The sequence below is a fragment of the Salmo salar genome, chromosome ssa01 (assembly GCF_905237065.1).
Source record: "Salmo salar chromosome ssa01, Ssal_v3.1, whole genome shotgun sequence".
Taxonomy (NCBI): Eukaryota; Metazoa; Chordata; class Actinopteri; order Salmoniformes; family Salmonidae; genus Salmo; species Salmo salar.
This window is the reverse complement of record NC_059442.1, coordinates 159,510,872-159,528,645: the sequence shown is the minus strand read 5'-3', so window position 1 is coordinate 159,528,645 and position 17,774 is coordinate 159,510,872. Positions and strand designations below refer to the sequence as shown.

General features: G+C 42.5%; 1 protein-coding gene across 2 annotated transcripts; it reads right to left on the bottom strand.

Moving 5' to 3' along the window:
• Positions 1-287: 287 nt before the first annotated feature.
• On the bottom strand, positions 288-13,023 carry glipr2 (GLI pathogenesis-related 2). Of its 2 annotated transcripts, none has more exons than XM_014142552.2 (12): positions 12,877-13,023; positions 6,803-6,829; positions 6,201-6,410; positions 5,233-5,310; positions 4,775-4,963; positions 4,483-4,575; positions 4,044-4,256; positions 3,607-3,684; positions 2,844-3,071; positions 2,399-2,617; positions 2,035-2,112; positions 288-1,725 (listed from the first exon to the last, which is right to left on the bottom strand). In XM_014142552.2, the coding sequence occupies exons 1-12, from the start codon at positions 12,893-12,895 to the stop codon at positions 1,559-1,561; spliced, it is 1,599 nt and encodes a 532-aa protein (XP_013998027.1). In that variant the 5' UTR covers positions 12,896-13,023; the 3' UTR covers positions 288-1,558. The 2 variants fall into 2 exon arrangements, with proteins under 2 accessions (XP_013998027.1, XP_013998035.1); XM_014142560.2 differs by lacking the exon at positions 12,877-13,023 and adding an exon at positions 10,839-11,049.
• Between the last annotated feature and the right edge of the window lie 4,751 nt (positions 13,024-17,774).

The window sequence follows — 17,774 nt, the reverse complement described above, 5'->3', positions numbered from 1 at the left end:
TGTGTGTGTGTGTGTGTGTGTGTGTGTGTGTGTGTGTGTGTGTGTGTGTGTGTGTGTGTGTGTGTGTGTGTGTGTGTGTGTGTGTGTGTGTGTGTGTGTGTGTGTGTGTGACAGATTCTTTACATATCTCCAGTTAGAATGCCTGTTTATTTGACTGGGAATACAGTGAAAAGTAACAAGCTGCTTCCCTCGGCTGGTGGAAGACGGCAGCAAGGATGCTAACTAGATGTAAACTCTAGTTTCATATTTTTTTCAGCGTGTGGCACAAATGTTACAACCTACAAACATTTAATTCCACCATTTATTGCTCCTTGTATGTCAACACAGTGCAGTCTCGGTCTGTATGTCAACATGTTTGATAAACATCAATGAATACATTTAAAAAGCGAGCATTTCTTTATTCATGTACAGTAAATGACAAAAACGTGCACGAGATGAAAGGCATTACATTTCGGGTTTTAAGTAACTGTCCAGTGTTTCCAGACTTCTACGAAATATGACCTATAGCTAATCGCATTAGCGCACATTAGCTCAACCGTCCCGGGGGTAGGACACCGATCTGTAGAGATCCTTATTATATTTGTTTGAATGGTGTGGACATACCCCAACAACAGAATGATGTGGGAGTATACCGGTCATTAGAAATGTTCATGCAAGTTGACCACTGATTGGCCAGCTCAGCGGGCCAACATGACATCATGTTCTATGAGGAAATAGCAAGCGTTTATGAAACCGTCTATTTGAGATAGAAGTTTTAAAAAGTTAAGTTCAAGTTACACTGATGGCTCCTGGCAACTGCGTGTCGCGTTAGAATGGCGCCATCTATGGAAGACAATGAACTAACAAAAAAAGATTTGTAGCCTTCCAAAAGAGGACAAATCATAGCAACAACCAAAGATAACAGCAACAACGTGTTTGCCCAGATAAGCACCCCATTCCTATAGAAACCTTTGGTAGTGCCGGCATACATACTACATATGTACATCCTTTGGCCGTCTCTCTTTCCAGTTCTCTGCTGCCAATGACTGGAACGAACTACAAAAATCTCTGAAACTGGAATCACTAATCTCCCTCACTAGCTTTAAGCACCAGCTGTCAGATCAGCTCACAGATCACTGCACCTGTACATAGCCCATCTATAATTTAGCCCAAACAACTACCTCTTCCCCTACTGTATTTATTAATTTTATTTATTTTATTTTGCTCCTTTGCACCCTATTAACTCTTTTTCTACTTTGCACTTTCTTCTACTACAAATCTACCATTCCAGTGTTTTACTTGCTATATTATATTTACTTTGCCACCATGGACTTTTTTTTTTGCTTTTACCTCCCTTATCTCACCTCATTTGCTCACATTGTACATAGACTTATTTTTCTACTGTATTATTGACTGTATATTTGTTTTACTCCATGTGTAACTCTGTGTTGTTGTATGTTGTCGAACTGCTTTGCTTTATCTTGGCCAGGTCGCAATTGGAAATGAGAACTTGTTCTCAACTTGCCTACCTGGTTAAATAAAGGTGAAATAAAATAAAAAAAAAAAAATATGACTCAGACTAAAATGTGCTTCCTTTGGTTTTCACGTTGTCATGGAAATAGCCTGGGTTGGTGATGTTGCCCGCTGGGTCGTAGAACGCCACGGCGATAAACGTTCCCCGCCCACTGGTCGCCAAACCCACGCCTACTTGCTTTGAGGACTTCCAGACCATTTGAGTGAAATTACCTAGGACAAGAGTACCACCAATCAACTGATTTTCTTTTTCAAACAAACGCCAAATGCAGAAAATAATACATTCTCGGCCAGCATGTCTCACTCCTAACAATTTCTTATAGACTTTAATTGTGTTTCATGTCGTAGGGGTTGTTGATTATGGTAAATTCACTGCCAGGGAGCACTGTTGTTTTCCTGATTTTGAGTTTTATTAAATAATAGCACAAAATACTTTCTATATTGTACAGTGACTGTTGTGGATGAGGTTATATATCAATAGCATTGTGTTGTTATGAGGTGTCAGGGCACTGGACACCTTACCTGCTCCACTCTGAAAACCAGGGGATGAGAAGTTATACTTCTCAATCTCCTTGTACCAAGACTCGGCCACATCTGATCCTATAATTCATATGCAAGAGAAGGACAATATATAAATGATTTCACATTTTTGGGAACTTTACAAGCATTGTGCAGAGCCTTCTCCTGCGACCCCATACAACAACAAACCAAAGTTTTGGGCAATTGACAGAGACTTTGGATTGTCGACTACTATGTGAACATCATATCCAGTATCGGAGTTAGTTCATGTTACTCATACTTCATATTGGAATTAGGCCCTTGACTTTCTTTTTACTCATTGGCCCTTATAAGCTGTATGTCATTGCAGTGCAGGTATGTGCCTCACCAGTAGGGGTCGCTGTGCTGGAGCCAGAGCAGTAGAATATGTTCTCCCCGTGGCCTTTGCCGCTGTTCATCAGTGTGTTGATGCTCACCAGGTGAGCCGCCCAATCCTGGGCCTCACTAGTGAGGGCAGGGCTTAGCACCAGAGGTAATGCCCCATGCTGGCTCCGGTATTGGTTCAGAGACTTCAGAAGAGCCCGGCCGAACTGGCCAAGCTCATTGGCTATACGGGACATGGAGAGTTACATGGTATATTAAGTCTTTATTAATCGTTAAAAAGGTATGAGTGACACTTTGTGACCCCCACTCATAGTGCCTTCACAACAATGTTGTAAGTCGCTCTGGATAAGAGCGTCTGCTAAATGACTTAAATGTAAATGTAAATGTCGTAAACCTGTCATAAAGCATCATAACAAGGTTCACATTACACGCTCTGTGATGCTGCTCACCTGACAGTGAGTTCACAGCCAACGCCTGCATTCTCGAAGTGACGACCTCCACTGGCTTATCGGTAACTTTCGACCCTTTTGGCATCACATTCTGAGCGTGGTAACCGGGGTTGCTGATGTTGCCAGCCGGTTTAAAGTGTGCCACCACGACAAGCATCCCCGTGCCACCGTTTGCCATGCCGACGCCCACCTCCTTGGAGCTACGCCACACCAGTTGTGTGAACTGCCCTGAAACAGATGAACAGAGAAGAAAAAGAGAGGGAGAGGAAATGAAAGAGAGGGAGCGATGATTGACAATGGGGCACAATTATCACCAAATTATTTTGGATTATCAATACGTTTAACATTGAGGAAAATATCAACGCAAGGCGGACTTTAAACATGACACGCTGTGGTCAGAGTTGACTGTTTAAAGCAAGGTGTAATTTTTAGAGCAATTTTTTTAGACCCCTTTGGCGTAGCACATTACATTACTGTATACTCCCAAGTGGCTCTCGAGTGGTGCAGCGGTCTAAGGCACTGCATCTCAGTGCAGGAGGCGTCACTACAGTCCCTGTTTCGATTCCAGGCTGTATCACATCCTGCCAAGATTGGGAGTCCCATAGGGTGGCGCACAATTGGCCCAGCGTCGTCCGGGTTTGGCCGGTGTAGGCCGTCATTGTAAATAAGAATTTGTTCTTAACTGACTTGCCTAATTAAATAAAGGTTACATTTATTTTTTAATAAAAAATACTTCTTCTTCTTTTAATGCTGATAGGTTTACCTGTTTTTTCCTGATGTCCTGGTTTGGAGAAGTCATAGTTCTCCTCTTGTTTGTACCAGGCGTCCACCACCTCTTGACCTTATCGGAAAAAGAAAGAAATAAGTCATACATTAGATGAAAAATGTGCACACCCTGAGGGATCCCCTGGGAATGTAATTCTTGAGAAAGAAGTGGATGTTCAGCCGGCAGATCCAATGGTTAGGCATATCCAAAGGTTAGGCATAGGGTTCAAAATTGGTTAGGGTTAGGATTAAGGTTAGGGTCGGGGGATGGGGTTGGTGAGGTTAGCGTCAACGTTAAGGTTATGGTAAGGGTTAAGGTTAGGCATAGGGTTAGCGATCCCCATCCGGAACCATTCAAAATATGCCAGCCATATATACTGCCTATTGAGAAATCCCTGTCCCTGCAGACCATCCAGTGCTCCTGGTTCTCCCTACCCGTAGCAGTGCTGCCCGCTGACCCCGTCTTGGCCCAGATATTTTCACCATGGGGGGAGGATGAGTTCTTCAGCACCCGCTCTCCCAGTAGAGTTTCTGCCCATGCCTGTGCCCCCTGACTCAGGGCTGGGTTCAGTGTGAGGGCTGGGGCTCCGTGTGCCATCCGCTGGTTGTTACACGCCCGTAGGAAGTCTCTGTGGAACTGGCCCAGGTCTTAGAGCAAGCAGACAGACAGACAGATGGACTGCACTTTAAGTTGAAATACTTGTTCCAATTCCTAACGACCGAGACACTTGCGAGTATTTGAAAGGATTGTATGGCTGTAAGATTTATGGCCAAAATTCAGAGGGCAAAATTAGGCCTACAACCTATCCAATATTATTATGTTATCTTTACATAATGGGAGACATTTACTGAAAATGTATTTAAAACATCTCACCAGTGCCGTTCGCCTGAGGAGGAGCCTTATATGCAGGTGAAAAGGATCTGGCCATTTTAGACTGGGGTACACTCAGGCCCCCTCTTTCTCCGGCTGTAAGAAAGAAAATATATTTGTCGGTTGAGAGATTGAGGTATTTGATGCTGTGTCATACAATGGGTTAATTCAGAAATACCTAGTTTATCTTTAGTAGTAGCTTATTTGCCGAGAGACAATCGTAACTGGGCTGTTGTATGGGATTTAAATATAATTGTCTTTTCCAATTTTTGTTCACCAATCAATGATGTGTTACCTGTGGGGACACATTTGGGTGCGCTAGAGGTGGAGCTACCCAGTGGTAGGACATTCTTCTCAAAGTAGCCCGCGTTGCACATGTTGCCAGCTGGGTGGTACTGGCCCACTACAAAGATCGTTTGCCCATCTGTGGCCAGGCCCACACCTACCTCGCTGCAGTCCTTCCAAACCACCTGGGTGAAGTGACCTGGAAACAACAGCAGGGGGCACTGTTAGAATAGAAGTCAGTATATGTATATGCTCAGTATGTCGAGGATGGAGAGCAACAGGTACTGTAGGAGGCCTATTTGGACACTGTCAGTGATTGGAAATAGAGTCAGATGTGGTCTATGAAATTAATCCAAATAAACAGGTGATTCATTGGCAAGGTTAAACTCCATGAAATAACTTTTCTTTTTTATTGTGGTGGCAGTACACACCTGTTTTACCCTAGAGTCTGCCGATTGTGTATCTCACCTGTACCAGAGCTGAAGCCAGGCTTATTGAAGTGGTAATCTTTGATTTCACTGTACCAACTGTCCACTGCATCCTTCCCTTTAAAATACAATCAGAAAGAGATAAAAAGCAGAACCAATTTGTTATCAAATGAGCATTCAGGAAAATGATCCACTCAAAATCAGTCTGCATATGCTAGTTAATAAATGGAGAGGTTAAGTTGTGTACACAAAATATCCACTGTAGGCTCTATTCAATACTGTACTTTCCACTAGTTGAGCTCTGCTGCATATTCTGTTACGCAGGGCGGAGCAGGTGAACCCAAGTGCAGACTCAGACGAGGAGACAGGGATAAGGTAACTAAGGTATTTATTGAAAAGCGGGGGGGTGCAGGCCAGGGGAAGCTCGGGCAGGTAGCAGGGAACCAGGAACTGAGGCTGGGGCAAGTGGAGTAGGGGCAGGGTATGTTGTTCCGGAGCGGAATCCAAGTAAGCAGTAGAGCGGGGGTCCAGGGCAGGGAAGCAGGACTGACAAGACGAGGGACTGGAGGCAGGGACCAGAGTCAGAGTGGACAGAACTGTAGCAAAGCAAAAAGCAGCGTCAAGCTAGGGAAAACCATGCAACAGGATAACACGCTCTATGCAGGAACAAACAGCTTGAACCACAGACTGACTGAGCAGAGGCTACAAACTGGCAGTGTGGAAATGGCAGGGCTGAGTGTTTGTAGATGCCTTGATTATGGAACAGGTTGCAGCTGGTGGGGATCTGCTCTGCCTCCAGCACACCTGTCTCCCCTCACACAATCACATACACACACAGAGAGAGAGAGAGAGAGAGCACTAGGGGAGTGGTGGCAGGTTAGGGAGACACAGTATGAGAAGTAGAGGGTGTGGCAGGAGCAGATGTAACATATTCAATGTATTGCACAATAAAGAATTTATTAGATTTTTTTTCATTTTTTTCATTTTTTCTTTCTGACATATGCTCACCAACAGGTTTTTTGGGGATTGAGCTGTATGCGTAGTAAAGGTTTTCTCCATGATCGGTGGAGCTATGCTTCAGGCTTTTGATTGACAGAAGATGGTCTGCCCATTTCTGGGCGGAGTTACACAGGTCTCTGCTCAGCGCTAGGGGCGGGGCACCATGCTTCCTGCGATAGTCATTATGAGCATCCACAAACTCCCTCTCAAAACCACAGTCTGGAAGACAGACACACACACGCGCACACACCAAAGATAACCGGTATTACATATTGTGTTTCCAATTACTATAACTAAGCAGTAAAACCATTTTTTAAACATCCCTCACAGCTACAGTTAGACTGAAATCATTTGATATTTTCCCTGAAAATCATTCATCTTTAAACTTCTTTACAGTTCAAAGGAAAATATTCTTCCTTCAAGGTTCAACCATATTGAAGTTATGTTTGATTGAGGTTAGCTAACAGAATAACAAGACTAGTTAATGATGTAGCTAGTAAATAGGGAAGTCTATGAAAAGCAAAAAAAAGGAGGGACAAAAATAAATCCTTTGGCATAGAGAACAATAATGTCTGATGTAGTGGAATGATAGTGGAAAAATATTTACTCACCTGTCATTGTTTTGTTCTTCCGCTGAACTGCAACAGGAACAAGAGTCAACATTAGTGATTATCGTGACAGATTATCTGTTGGAATGTTGGAATCATGTACTAGTTTGTTGAAGGTCAGTCAAATCGGAAAATTTCATGAACTTTTAATGTTCTTCAAGTGCAGTCGCAAAAACCATCAAGCACTGTGATGAAACTGGCTCTCATGAGGACCGCCACAGGAAAGGAAAACCCAGAGTTACCTCTGCTGCAGAGGATAAGTTCATTAGAGTTACCAGCCTCAGAAAATGTAGCCCAAATAAATGCTTAACAGCGTTCAAGTAACAGACACATCTCAACAGCAACTGTTCAGAGGAGACTGCATGAATCAGGCCTTCATGGTCGAATTGCTGCAAAGAAACCACTACTAAAGGACACCAATAAGAAGAAGACACTTGCTTGGGCCAAGAAACATGAACAATGGACATTAGACCGGTGGAAATTGTGAGACGCAGAGTAGGAGAACGGATGATCTCTACATGTGTGGTTCCCACCGTGAAGCATGAGGAGGAGGTGTGGGGGTGCTTTGCTGGTGAAACTGACTGTGATGTATTTAGAATTCAAGGCACACTTAACCAGCATGGCTACCACATTATTTTGCAGCGATACGCAATACCATCTGGTATGTGCTTAGTGGGACTATCATTTGTTTTTCAACAGGACAATGACCCAACACACCCCCAGGCTGTGTAAGGGCTATTTGACCAAGAAGGAGAGTGATGGAGTGCTGCATCAGATGACCTGGCTTTCACAATCACCCGACCTCAACCCAATTGAGATAGTTTGGGATGAGTTGGACCACAGAGTGAAGGAAAAACAGCCAACAAGTGCTCAGCATATGGGGGAACTCCTTCAAAACAGTTGGAAAAGCATTCCAGGTGAAGCTGGTTGAGAGAATGCCAAGAGTATGCAAAGCTGTCATAAAGGCAAAAGGTGGCTGCTTTTTGAAGAATATAAAATATAAAATAGATTTTGATTTGTGTAACCCTTTTTTGGTTACTACATGATTCCATATGTGTTATTTCATAGCTTTGATGTCCTCACTATTATTCTGCAATGTAGATCATTGTAAAAATAAAGAAAAACCCTTGAATGAGTAGGTGTGTCCAAACTTTTGACTGGTACTGTATATCTTAATTGATATATGGTGCTTGATTTTGGACCATATTCCAGACCTAGACTAATTGATTTTTGTTATTTGTGTGACAGCCTGAGATCCCTCCAAAGTCTCTTGCTTATTGCTACAGTGAGTCACCACTTAGCCCACCACCCTCCAGACAACCATTGGCATTCACTCACTCATATTCACACACACACACACACACACACACACACACACACACACACACACACACACACACACACACACACACACACACACACACACACACACACACACACACACACACACACACACTGCCACCACCCTAATCAGTAACCTTCCCTATAGTTCTGTTGAGCATTAGACTGCTTCCCCCTCAGCATCTGCCTGTCCACATATCATAGTCAAAAGATTAATGCTCCTCTTCCTGCTACCCTCCTCTTAGCCCTCCATGTCTCAATTATAGTGCATCTAGACCAGCTGATCAATTAAATTGTTGGAGAATTGCCAGAGAAATTGGATTACCCCAGTGTTGTAGGTCTGAATGAATGGTACGAGTATTTTCTCGACTGACATGTTCTATAGTCTGGCATCACTACAGTCCCTATCTGTTTTTAGAGCTTAGAGAGCAAAGTATGATTTTTTTAAAATAAAGATATTCTAACTATCATTATTATCTACACTCTTAGAAGTAAAGGTGCCTGGAAGAACCTTTTGGGTTGCCACACTGGCGGAACCTTTCCAGTTGAAAAATGTTCCTTGAGGAACCCCACTGAAAGGGTCTTCAAGGAACCCCTGTGTAAAAGTTCAAACAGGAATCTTTTTGTGATGGGAGGGGTTACATTTTGAACCTTTTTAAAATAATATATCGTAGAGGTGGCAGATTGGAGATGTGGCTTTTTAGAGGCATGGCTTTCAGATAGTTATTTTTGGTCACCCGTAAATGTCATTCCTGTTCATCATCTTAAGTTTGCACACTGCAAATTATAATGTTCCCTGAATATTTATGCATATTACATATTCTAATATAATATGAATCATATTAACATTGCTGATTACACACAGTAATAAAGTGGTAACTATTCCAACTTTGGGATTTACACAGGCTCTTGAGGAACATATACACCTCTGTTAGCCTCATTGAAGCTAAAACACTGTTAGTGTTCAACCTTAACATGTGACGACAATACAACAGAACAGATGAATAAGAACTACATTTACTCAAAAAAATCTAGCTTAAAGCCATGCCCCTACTAAGCAACGCCTCCACTCCAGGGATCCGACAGGAATCCATTGCGACATTGAACCAATAAAGATTCTTCCAAGAATCCCTCAAATAACCGAAGGTGCAAATATGAACCATTGACTAACAATGGTTCCTTGAGGATCTCCAGGGTTCCTCAAGTCACCACTAATTCTAAGAGTGTACCTGGATTGTTATTACTGTATTTTCATTAGTAGTAGTAGTGGTAGTGGTAGTAGTAATAGCAGTAGTGGTAGAAGTAGTGGTGGTAGTAGTAGTAGTACTACTGGTAGTAGTGGTAGTGGTTGTAGTAGTGGTAGAAGTAGTGGTGGTAGTAGTAGTAGTACTAGTAGTAGTGGTAGTGGTAGTGGTTGTAGTAGTGGTAGTAGTGGTGGTGGTAGAAGTAGTGGTAGAAGTAGTAGTAGTAGTAGTAGTGGTAGTAGTAGTAGTAGTCATGGTCATGGTAGTAGTAGTGGTAGTGGTAGCAGCAGTGGCAGTAGTCATGGTGGTGGTAGTAGTAGTGGTAGTGGTAGTGGTAGTAGTAGTAGTAGTAGTAGTAGTAGTAGTAGTAGTAGTAGTGGTAGTAGTAGTAGTAGTAGTCATGGTCAAGGTAGTAGTAGTAGGAGGAGTGGTAGTGGTAGCAGCAGTGGCAGTAATAGTAGTAATAGTATCTGATTTCACAAACCAACTTCTTCACCTCTATTGGAAATGGAAAAGCTTCAGCACAATGTCCAATAGCCAAAGATGAAAGTAACCTAACACCATTATGCTTGCCATGCGGAATCGAAGAACAAAATAAATATTGTCTCAAGTTCACCCTGACAAGGTAGCAACATATTACAAACACATTTCAAAGAACAGCATGTGTATTTCAGTAGAAAAGATCATGGTGGACCAACAGGTTTCCAGGTCAGACGGTGTCATGTGGAAGAGGCAGTCAAATAAAGCTATGTTACCTGCTTTTTACTATGTGAACTATACACGATTGTCTTTCATCGAGTACAGGCTTTGACTACTAGAGAGCTTCACACACCCAATATTTCGTTTTTGTTTTTGCCTAACATAATAATAATTTGTTCATAAAAATATTGAAGATAAAAGTTAATGACATAAGCAGTTTTAGGTTGTGCAATACCAACTGCTAATATGTGTTTGTCACTGGTATCCCTGTATTATTGTATAATTACTGTATTGTGTATTGGTAAAATATATTCTCAAGCCCTGGCGGCAAAATACACTCTTACTGCATGATTACATGATTACATGTTTAATTTCATTGATTTTCCCATTTTTGCTATGTATGTACTGTAACTGACTAAATGTATTCATATTTCATTTAACATTATTATTTACATATTTTGATTTTGATTTATATATCACTCACAGTAAATCTAAGACTTACAGTCAGTCTAAAATACATTTCCAGCTAGTATAATAGCCTCGTGCAGTGCTAGAGGCGTCACTACAGACCCTGGTTTGATCCCGGGCTGTATCACAACCGTGATCGGGAGTCCCATAGGGCGGCTCACAATTGGCCCAGCGTCGTCCAGGTTAGGGGAGGGTTAGGCTGGGTTAGGTCGTCATTGTAAATAACAATTTGTTCTTAACTAATTGCCGGGTTAAATAAAGGTTAAATAAAAAATAAAAATGCGTACCTTATTAAGATTCCCAGTGATGCACCACTTCCTCCTCTGCCCCTCTCTCTCTTTTTCTCTAGTTGTTTCACTGATATCTCCCTCTCTCTCTGTTTATTGCTGTGTGTGGTGATTGCGCAGTCCTATATGTACAGCAGGACAACCCATCCTCCATTCCATTGAAGGAGAGATTCCAAATAAGAGCTATCGGCATTTACAAACAAATTCATACGAAAGAACATCACACACACACACACACACACACACACACACACACACACACACACACACACACACACACACACACATACAAGCTCTAACCTGCAGCATCAGTTCTATGCTGTTTCTTGTCTGTGTTGTCACTCTTACAATAGGAATTCCATCTCACTGACGATTATGTTGATAATGTTCTAGCTTTGTGATGGAAAACTTACTATAAACGTTGTCATTGTAGGAATCTGGAAAAGCAACACATTACCATGTATAGCTGCATAGCTGAATATTTATGACGTAATCTTAACTAGTTATTTGTCATTTTAATTTTGGTGTGACTGACAGAAAAAAAACGAATAACTGATTGCATTTATATAGCACTTTTCCAGATGCTCAAAGTGCTGTAAGGGGGAAACTCACCTCTTCCACCACCAATGTGTAGCACCCTAAGGTGATGCACGGCTACAATTTGTGCCAGAACGCTCACAGCACTTACGCTATCAGGTGGAGAGGTGAGGAGAGATATATTCCAATTGGAAATCAGGGGATGATTAGTTGGCCATGATGGAAATGGGTCCGGTTTGGGAATTTAGCGAGGACACCAGGGTTAACACCCCTACTCTTGCGATAAGTGCAATAAAAAAAAATTGGACCACAGAGAGTCTGGACACTCGTTTAACGTCCCATTCGAAAAGGCGGGTGAAACAAAACACAACACAACAACACAACCACACCGACAAACAAACACTACCACAGAAACAAACAGTACAACCATACAGTGAACAACAGTTAAGAAACGAAACAATGCCCTATTATTTGTACCAGAACGGAGAGGTGAGGAGTGATACAGTATAATTCAGAGTAAAGTGCTTGGTATTGACACCAATCTCTTCAATATGGTCAACCAAGTATGTGTGCAAGGTATTATGTTTAAGGAAGTGCTTTGTGAGTGTACACACCAAGAACACTTTACATTCATCAAACTACTAACATATAAAACCAAAAACAAATGGCAATTATAGTACGCCTTTAAAATACATTTTACAACACAATTTCAAACCATGTCATTGGTTTGTCCATACTGCTTACAAGGTAAGTAGACAAATAAGAAACTTTGTAATTTGGGTGAATGTGCAATGGTATGTAATTGTGTTTGGGTTTGTTTTGTGTGTTCCATGTTGTACATTTCTATAAAAAAAATGATTAAAAGAAGGTTTCACTAGCATCGATCTATACAGGATCTAACACCTTCCTGACAGGAAACAGGAAATGAGTGACTCAAATTTGTAATAGTGCATCTCTTTATGCAGACTGAAGATTATATTTGAGTTTTGTTATCTGGTACACTCAAGACTCACTATCTAGGTTAACATGGGTGTATAACAGTGGCATAAAGTCTGGGGAATTTCACATTGAAATGTCAAGCTTATATACACCAGATTTACCATCTCTGACTCACTGTGATGTTAACTCATCGACCCAGAGTGAAACTCAGACTGTTGTGAATATGGATATCAGTTTTGATCTGCCATCAGTTTTTACTCTGGCATCTAACATCAACCAGACATTCTTTCAACGAGGTTATACCTTGAAGGAATTCTATTTTTCTTGGAACTGTCACACACACAGTAAACTAGTTACAGATTAAGTGATTTGAGACAGCTCTACTGGTGTTTTTAATGTTCCTGTATTGTTAGTACAGTAGTTTATCAGACCCTGTCATATCGGTTACATTTGTGTGTGTGTGTGTGTGTGTGTGTGTGTGTGTGTGTGTGTGTGTGTGTGTGTGTATAAATGCTGATGTAGAAGTAATTCATATCTGCAAGGTGTGTTGGAGACCTCTCACCTGCAAATCGGAAGGCCATGTTGACACTACAGCCTCAGCTTGATCCTTTTGGGTGGGAGTAAAGTGTAGTGAAGTATATTCAGATTTCTTTTGCACCCTACATCTAGAGAGTACACTCATCTGACACACAGGAAGGAAGCTGTGTCACCAGTTGGGAACGTTCCTCTATTGTTCATCGCAACACACCGCAAAATGTAAACAAGAAAACAACACACACGTTAGTCAATGATACTTCTGATTCTGTTGTGACAGAGTGGCCTATTAAGATGTGATGTTGTCCGGCGTATTCAATCAAAACCGCTAACCAGGTATACAGGACAAATGAAAAAAGAAAAAAGATTCCTGTGCAAACATTATTTTATTGAGTTCATGATTTTCTTTAATGTGCGTTCTTGCAGAAAAAGGGAATTGTTTATAATGAAAATCTGGTTACCAGTTTTGGTCATGGAATTGAATAAACGGGAGAGAGTGCCGACCTAACCGATCCATTGAAATGTCAGAATGAACCAAAAATCTATTCTTTGTAGTTTACAGTAACACTTTATTAAGTACAGTACTGGTACCTATGCCATTAATGACAGCAGAAGGAAGGGGTCTTTTTACAAATACAATGCAGATTTACAGTAAAAAAATGTATCCACTGTAGAAATAATACTGTATGCCAAGCCACCCTGTACGCAATCTGTATGCAATCTGTATACCTATCTCTGAGAAGGTGCTATGTACGTATAACATAAACGTCTAGTTAACTTTAACCTTAACCCCTTACTCCTAACCCTAACCTTAACCCTAACAGTAACCCATAACCCTAACCTTAACCCCTAACCCTACTAAGCTAGCATATGGAATTATTTTAAGATGATCATACCAAGGGTCATTTAGCTTGGACCTTATTTTTTTATATTTTCAGTGGTATTGTTAACAAACACGCCCCCATAAAGAAAATGAGAATTAAAAACAGGTTCAGCCACTGGTTCGACTGTGATCTTGCAGAGTTACTCCACCTCAAGAATTGCATTTGGCGAAAGGCTCGGCACACGCATACTCAGGCTGACTGGCTCTCGTTCAGGCAAATGAGAAATAAGTGCGCTCAAGCTATCCGGAAGGCCAAAGTTAGTTACTTTAAGGAGCAGTTCTCTCTCTGTGGGTCTAACCCCAAGAAGTTCTGGAAAATGGTTAAAGACCTGGAGAATTAACCCTCCTTCTCACAGCTGCCCAAGTCCCTTAAAGTTGATGATGTGGTTGTTACTGACAAGAAGCACATGGCTGCGACTATCCCAGATGCTTCTCCCTCTTTTTCCCCTGCCCCGCAACAAAGTTTCTCCCTGCAGGCAGTCACTGAGTCCGAGATGCTAAAGGAGCTCCTGAAACTTGACCCCAAAAAAACATCTGGGTCAGATGGTGTAGACCCTTTCTTCTTTAAGGTTGCTGCCCCTATCATCGCCAAGCCTGTCTCTCCTTTCTGGTGAGGTTCCCATTGCTTGGAAGGCAGTCACGGTTCGTCCTTTATTTAAAGAGGGAGATCAAGCTGATGCTAATTGTTATAGGCCTATTTCTATTTTGCCCTGTTTATCAAAAGTGTTGGAAAAACTTGTCAATAATCAACTGACTGGCTTTCTTGATGTCTATAGTAGCTTCCGCTCAGGTTATGGATGTGTCACTGCAACCTTAAATGTCCTCAATGCTGCTATTTTTATTGACTTGGTCAAAGCTTTTGATACGCTAGACCATTCCATTCTTGTGGGCCGGCTAAGGAGTATTGGTGTCTCTGAGGGGTCTTTGGCCTGGTTTGCTAACTACCTGCAGTGTAGAAAATCAGAAAATCTGCTGTCTCAGCCACTGCCTGTCACCAAGGAAGTAGCCCAAGGTTTAAGCCTAGGCCCCACGCTCTTCTCAATTGACATCAACAACATAGCTCAGGCAGTAGGAAGCTCTCTCATCCATTTATATGCAGATGATACAGTCTTATACTCAGCTGGCCCCTCCCCGAATATTGTGTTAAATGCTCTACAACAAAGCTTTCTTAGTGTCCAACAAGCTTTCTCTACCCTTAAACCTTGTTCTGAACACCTCCAAAACAAAGTCATGTGATTTGGTAAGAAGAATACCCCTCTCCCCACAGGTGTGATTACTACCTCTGAGGGTTTAGAGGTTTAGGTAGTCACCTCATACAAGTACTTGGGAATATGGCTAGACGGTACACTGTCCTTCTCTCAGTACATATCAAAGCTGTAGGCTAAAGTTAAATCTAAACTTGGTTTCCTCTATCATAATCGCTCCTCTTTCACCCCAGATGCCAAACTAACCCTGATTCAGATGATCCTACCCATGTTAGATTACGGAGACATAATTTATAGATCGGCAGGTAAGGGTGCTCTCGAGCGGTTAGATATTCTATACCATTTGGCCATCAGATTTGCCACCAATGCTCCTTATAGGACACATCACTGCGCTGTATACTCCTCTGTAAACTGGTCATCTCTGTATACCTGTCACAAGACCCACTGGTTGATGCTTATTTATAAAACCCTCTTAGGCCTCACTCCCCCCAATCTGAGATATCTACTGCAGCCCTCATCCTACACATACAACACCTGTTTTGCCAGTCACATTCTGTTAAAGGTCCCCAAAGCACACACATCCCTGGGTCGCTCGTTTTTTCAGTTCGCTGCAGCTAACGACTAAAACGAGCTGCAACAAACACTCAAACTGGACAGTTTTATCTCAATCTCTTCATCCAAAGACAATCATGGACACTCTTACTGACAGTTGTGGCTGTTTTGCGTGATGTTTTGTTGTCTCTACCTTCTTGCCCTTTGTGCTGTTGTCTGTGCCCAATAGGGTTTGTACCATGTTTTGTCCTGCTACCATGTTGTGTTGCTACCATGTTGTTGTCATGTTTTGTTGCTACCATGCTGTGTTGTCATGTGTTGCCTTGCTATGTTGTTGTCTTAGGTCTCTCTTTATGTAGTGTTGTGTTGTCTCTCTTGTCGTGATGTGTGTTTTGTCCTATATTTATAAAAAAATATATATATATTTTTAATCCCAGCCCCCGTCCCCGCAGGAGGCCTTTTGCCTTTTGGTAGGGCATCGTTCTAAATAAGAATTTATTCTTAACTGACTTGCCTAGTTAAATTAAGGGTAAAGACATTTTAGAACCCCTTTTGGTGTCAACAAATATATTTGATGAAAAGAAATTGTACACTCGGTGTATACTTCCATTCATTTTTTTAACTGGTACTGGGCTACATTCAGACCAGTCTTGTGAGGCTTGTGGGTGTCCTAGAGCAATGTACGTGTTCATGAGAGTCTCACCTTTCCATACAGTGGTCATTTTAGTGTGTAGCCCAAACTGTTTGAACACTACAGACATAAGTTGGCAGATCGGCAGTAGAGCAAAACGGAGAACACCATTGTGTTGGTGAGAGTCTCATCCTTCCATAGAGTGGTCATAACACATTGTGGGCCAAACTGTTGAGACGCTACAGATGTTTTCGTGAGAAGACCGGTTTTCACCTCAGATGCGGAAGGCTGACATCGGCGGATGCGATGTATTGAGTTGCAGCCCATGCAAAAAAACAGATATCTCTAGCTTAAAACAGACAGATTTATTATTTTTTATTATTTAAATTTTATTATGCCGGTGGCGGAACTCAGCGATGAGGGCTGGTCCAGGATGTTCCAAGCAGGGACCTAGCACCCCTCCTCTGGGCCATAACCATCTCAGTCAAAAAAGGAACTGGAATCCCCTGCCCCGAGGTCGAACACTCAGGAGGCGCCTCACCGGGTAAGTGGATGTCCGTCGATGAGATGGGGGAGAGGGGTGGGCCTGGAAACAGGAGACAAAGGGCTGTGAGACAGAGGTTTAATCCTGGACACATGAAAAGTGGCATGTATACAGAGGCTAAGAATCTTAGCGATGTGGAAAGGGCTGATAAAACAGGGGGAAAGTTTACGGGACTCCACCCAGATGGGCAGATCCCGAGACAGCCATCCCCTCTGCCGAAGACAGTAGCGGGGAGCAGGGGTCCGGTGGCGGTCCGCCTGTCACCGATACCTGGAGGTAGTCTTGAGAAGAACAGACCGGGCTCTCTTCCAGGTAGGGCGACAGCGGCGGACTAACTTCTGGGCCGAGGGTATGCTGACCCCTTCTTCAGGGAAGAGCGAAGGCTGATATCCTATGGAACACTCGAAGGACGAAAGACCAGTGGCCGAGCAGGGAAGGAAGGGTGTTGAGGGCGTATTTCATCCATGCAAGTTGCTGGCTCCAGGTGATGGTGTTGGAGGAGACGAGGCAACGAAGAGCCGTCTCCAGGTCCTGATTGGCTTGCGCCGACTGGCCGTTAGACTGGGGTGAAAACCAGAGGACAGGATGGCCGACGACCCAATCAGTGTGCACAATACTTTCCAGAACCGGGACGAGAACCGCGATCAGAGACCATGTCCACCGGAATAACCTGTGTTAAATATAGAGAGTCTGGGAACATCAAACAAATGGGGAAAAGGAACCATATTTTGTTAAAAAACCAGTTGGAAATATGCTTGATAACGTAATGAGTATGGATTTCATTTCAGTTGTCATCTGAGACATTATGATTGATGACAGGACGACATAAACTGTACCTGGGAAAGTATCCACCCTCTAGTTATCAGAGTCACATGGAATTGTTATGCAATTGAAATGTTTGATATTGAAAATGTTTGTTAGGAGATGAAATGTAATTTTAGCTTCCAAACGAGAGAATTGGGTTTTCATAAGGAAAGTGCCCTGCTCGATCAGTGGCCCAACCCTGTGAAGAGACAGCGGTTATAAACGATGAAACACCTCCCTCCCCCTCTCCACTATATAATCCTTTGACGAAAAGATAACCCGGTAGTTCCAGTACGGGAGGTCTGCA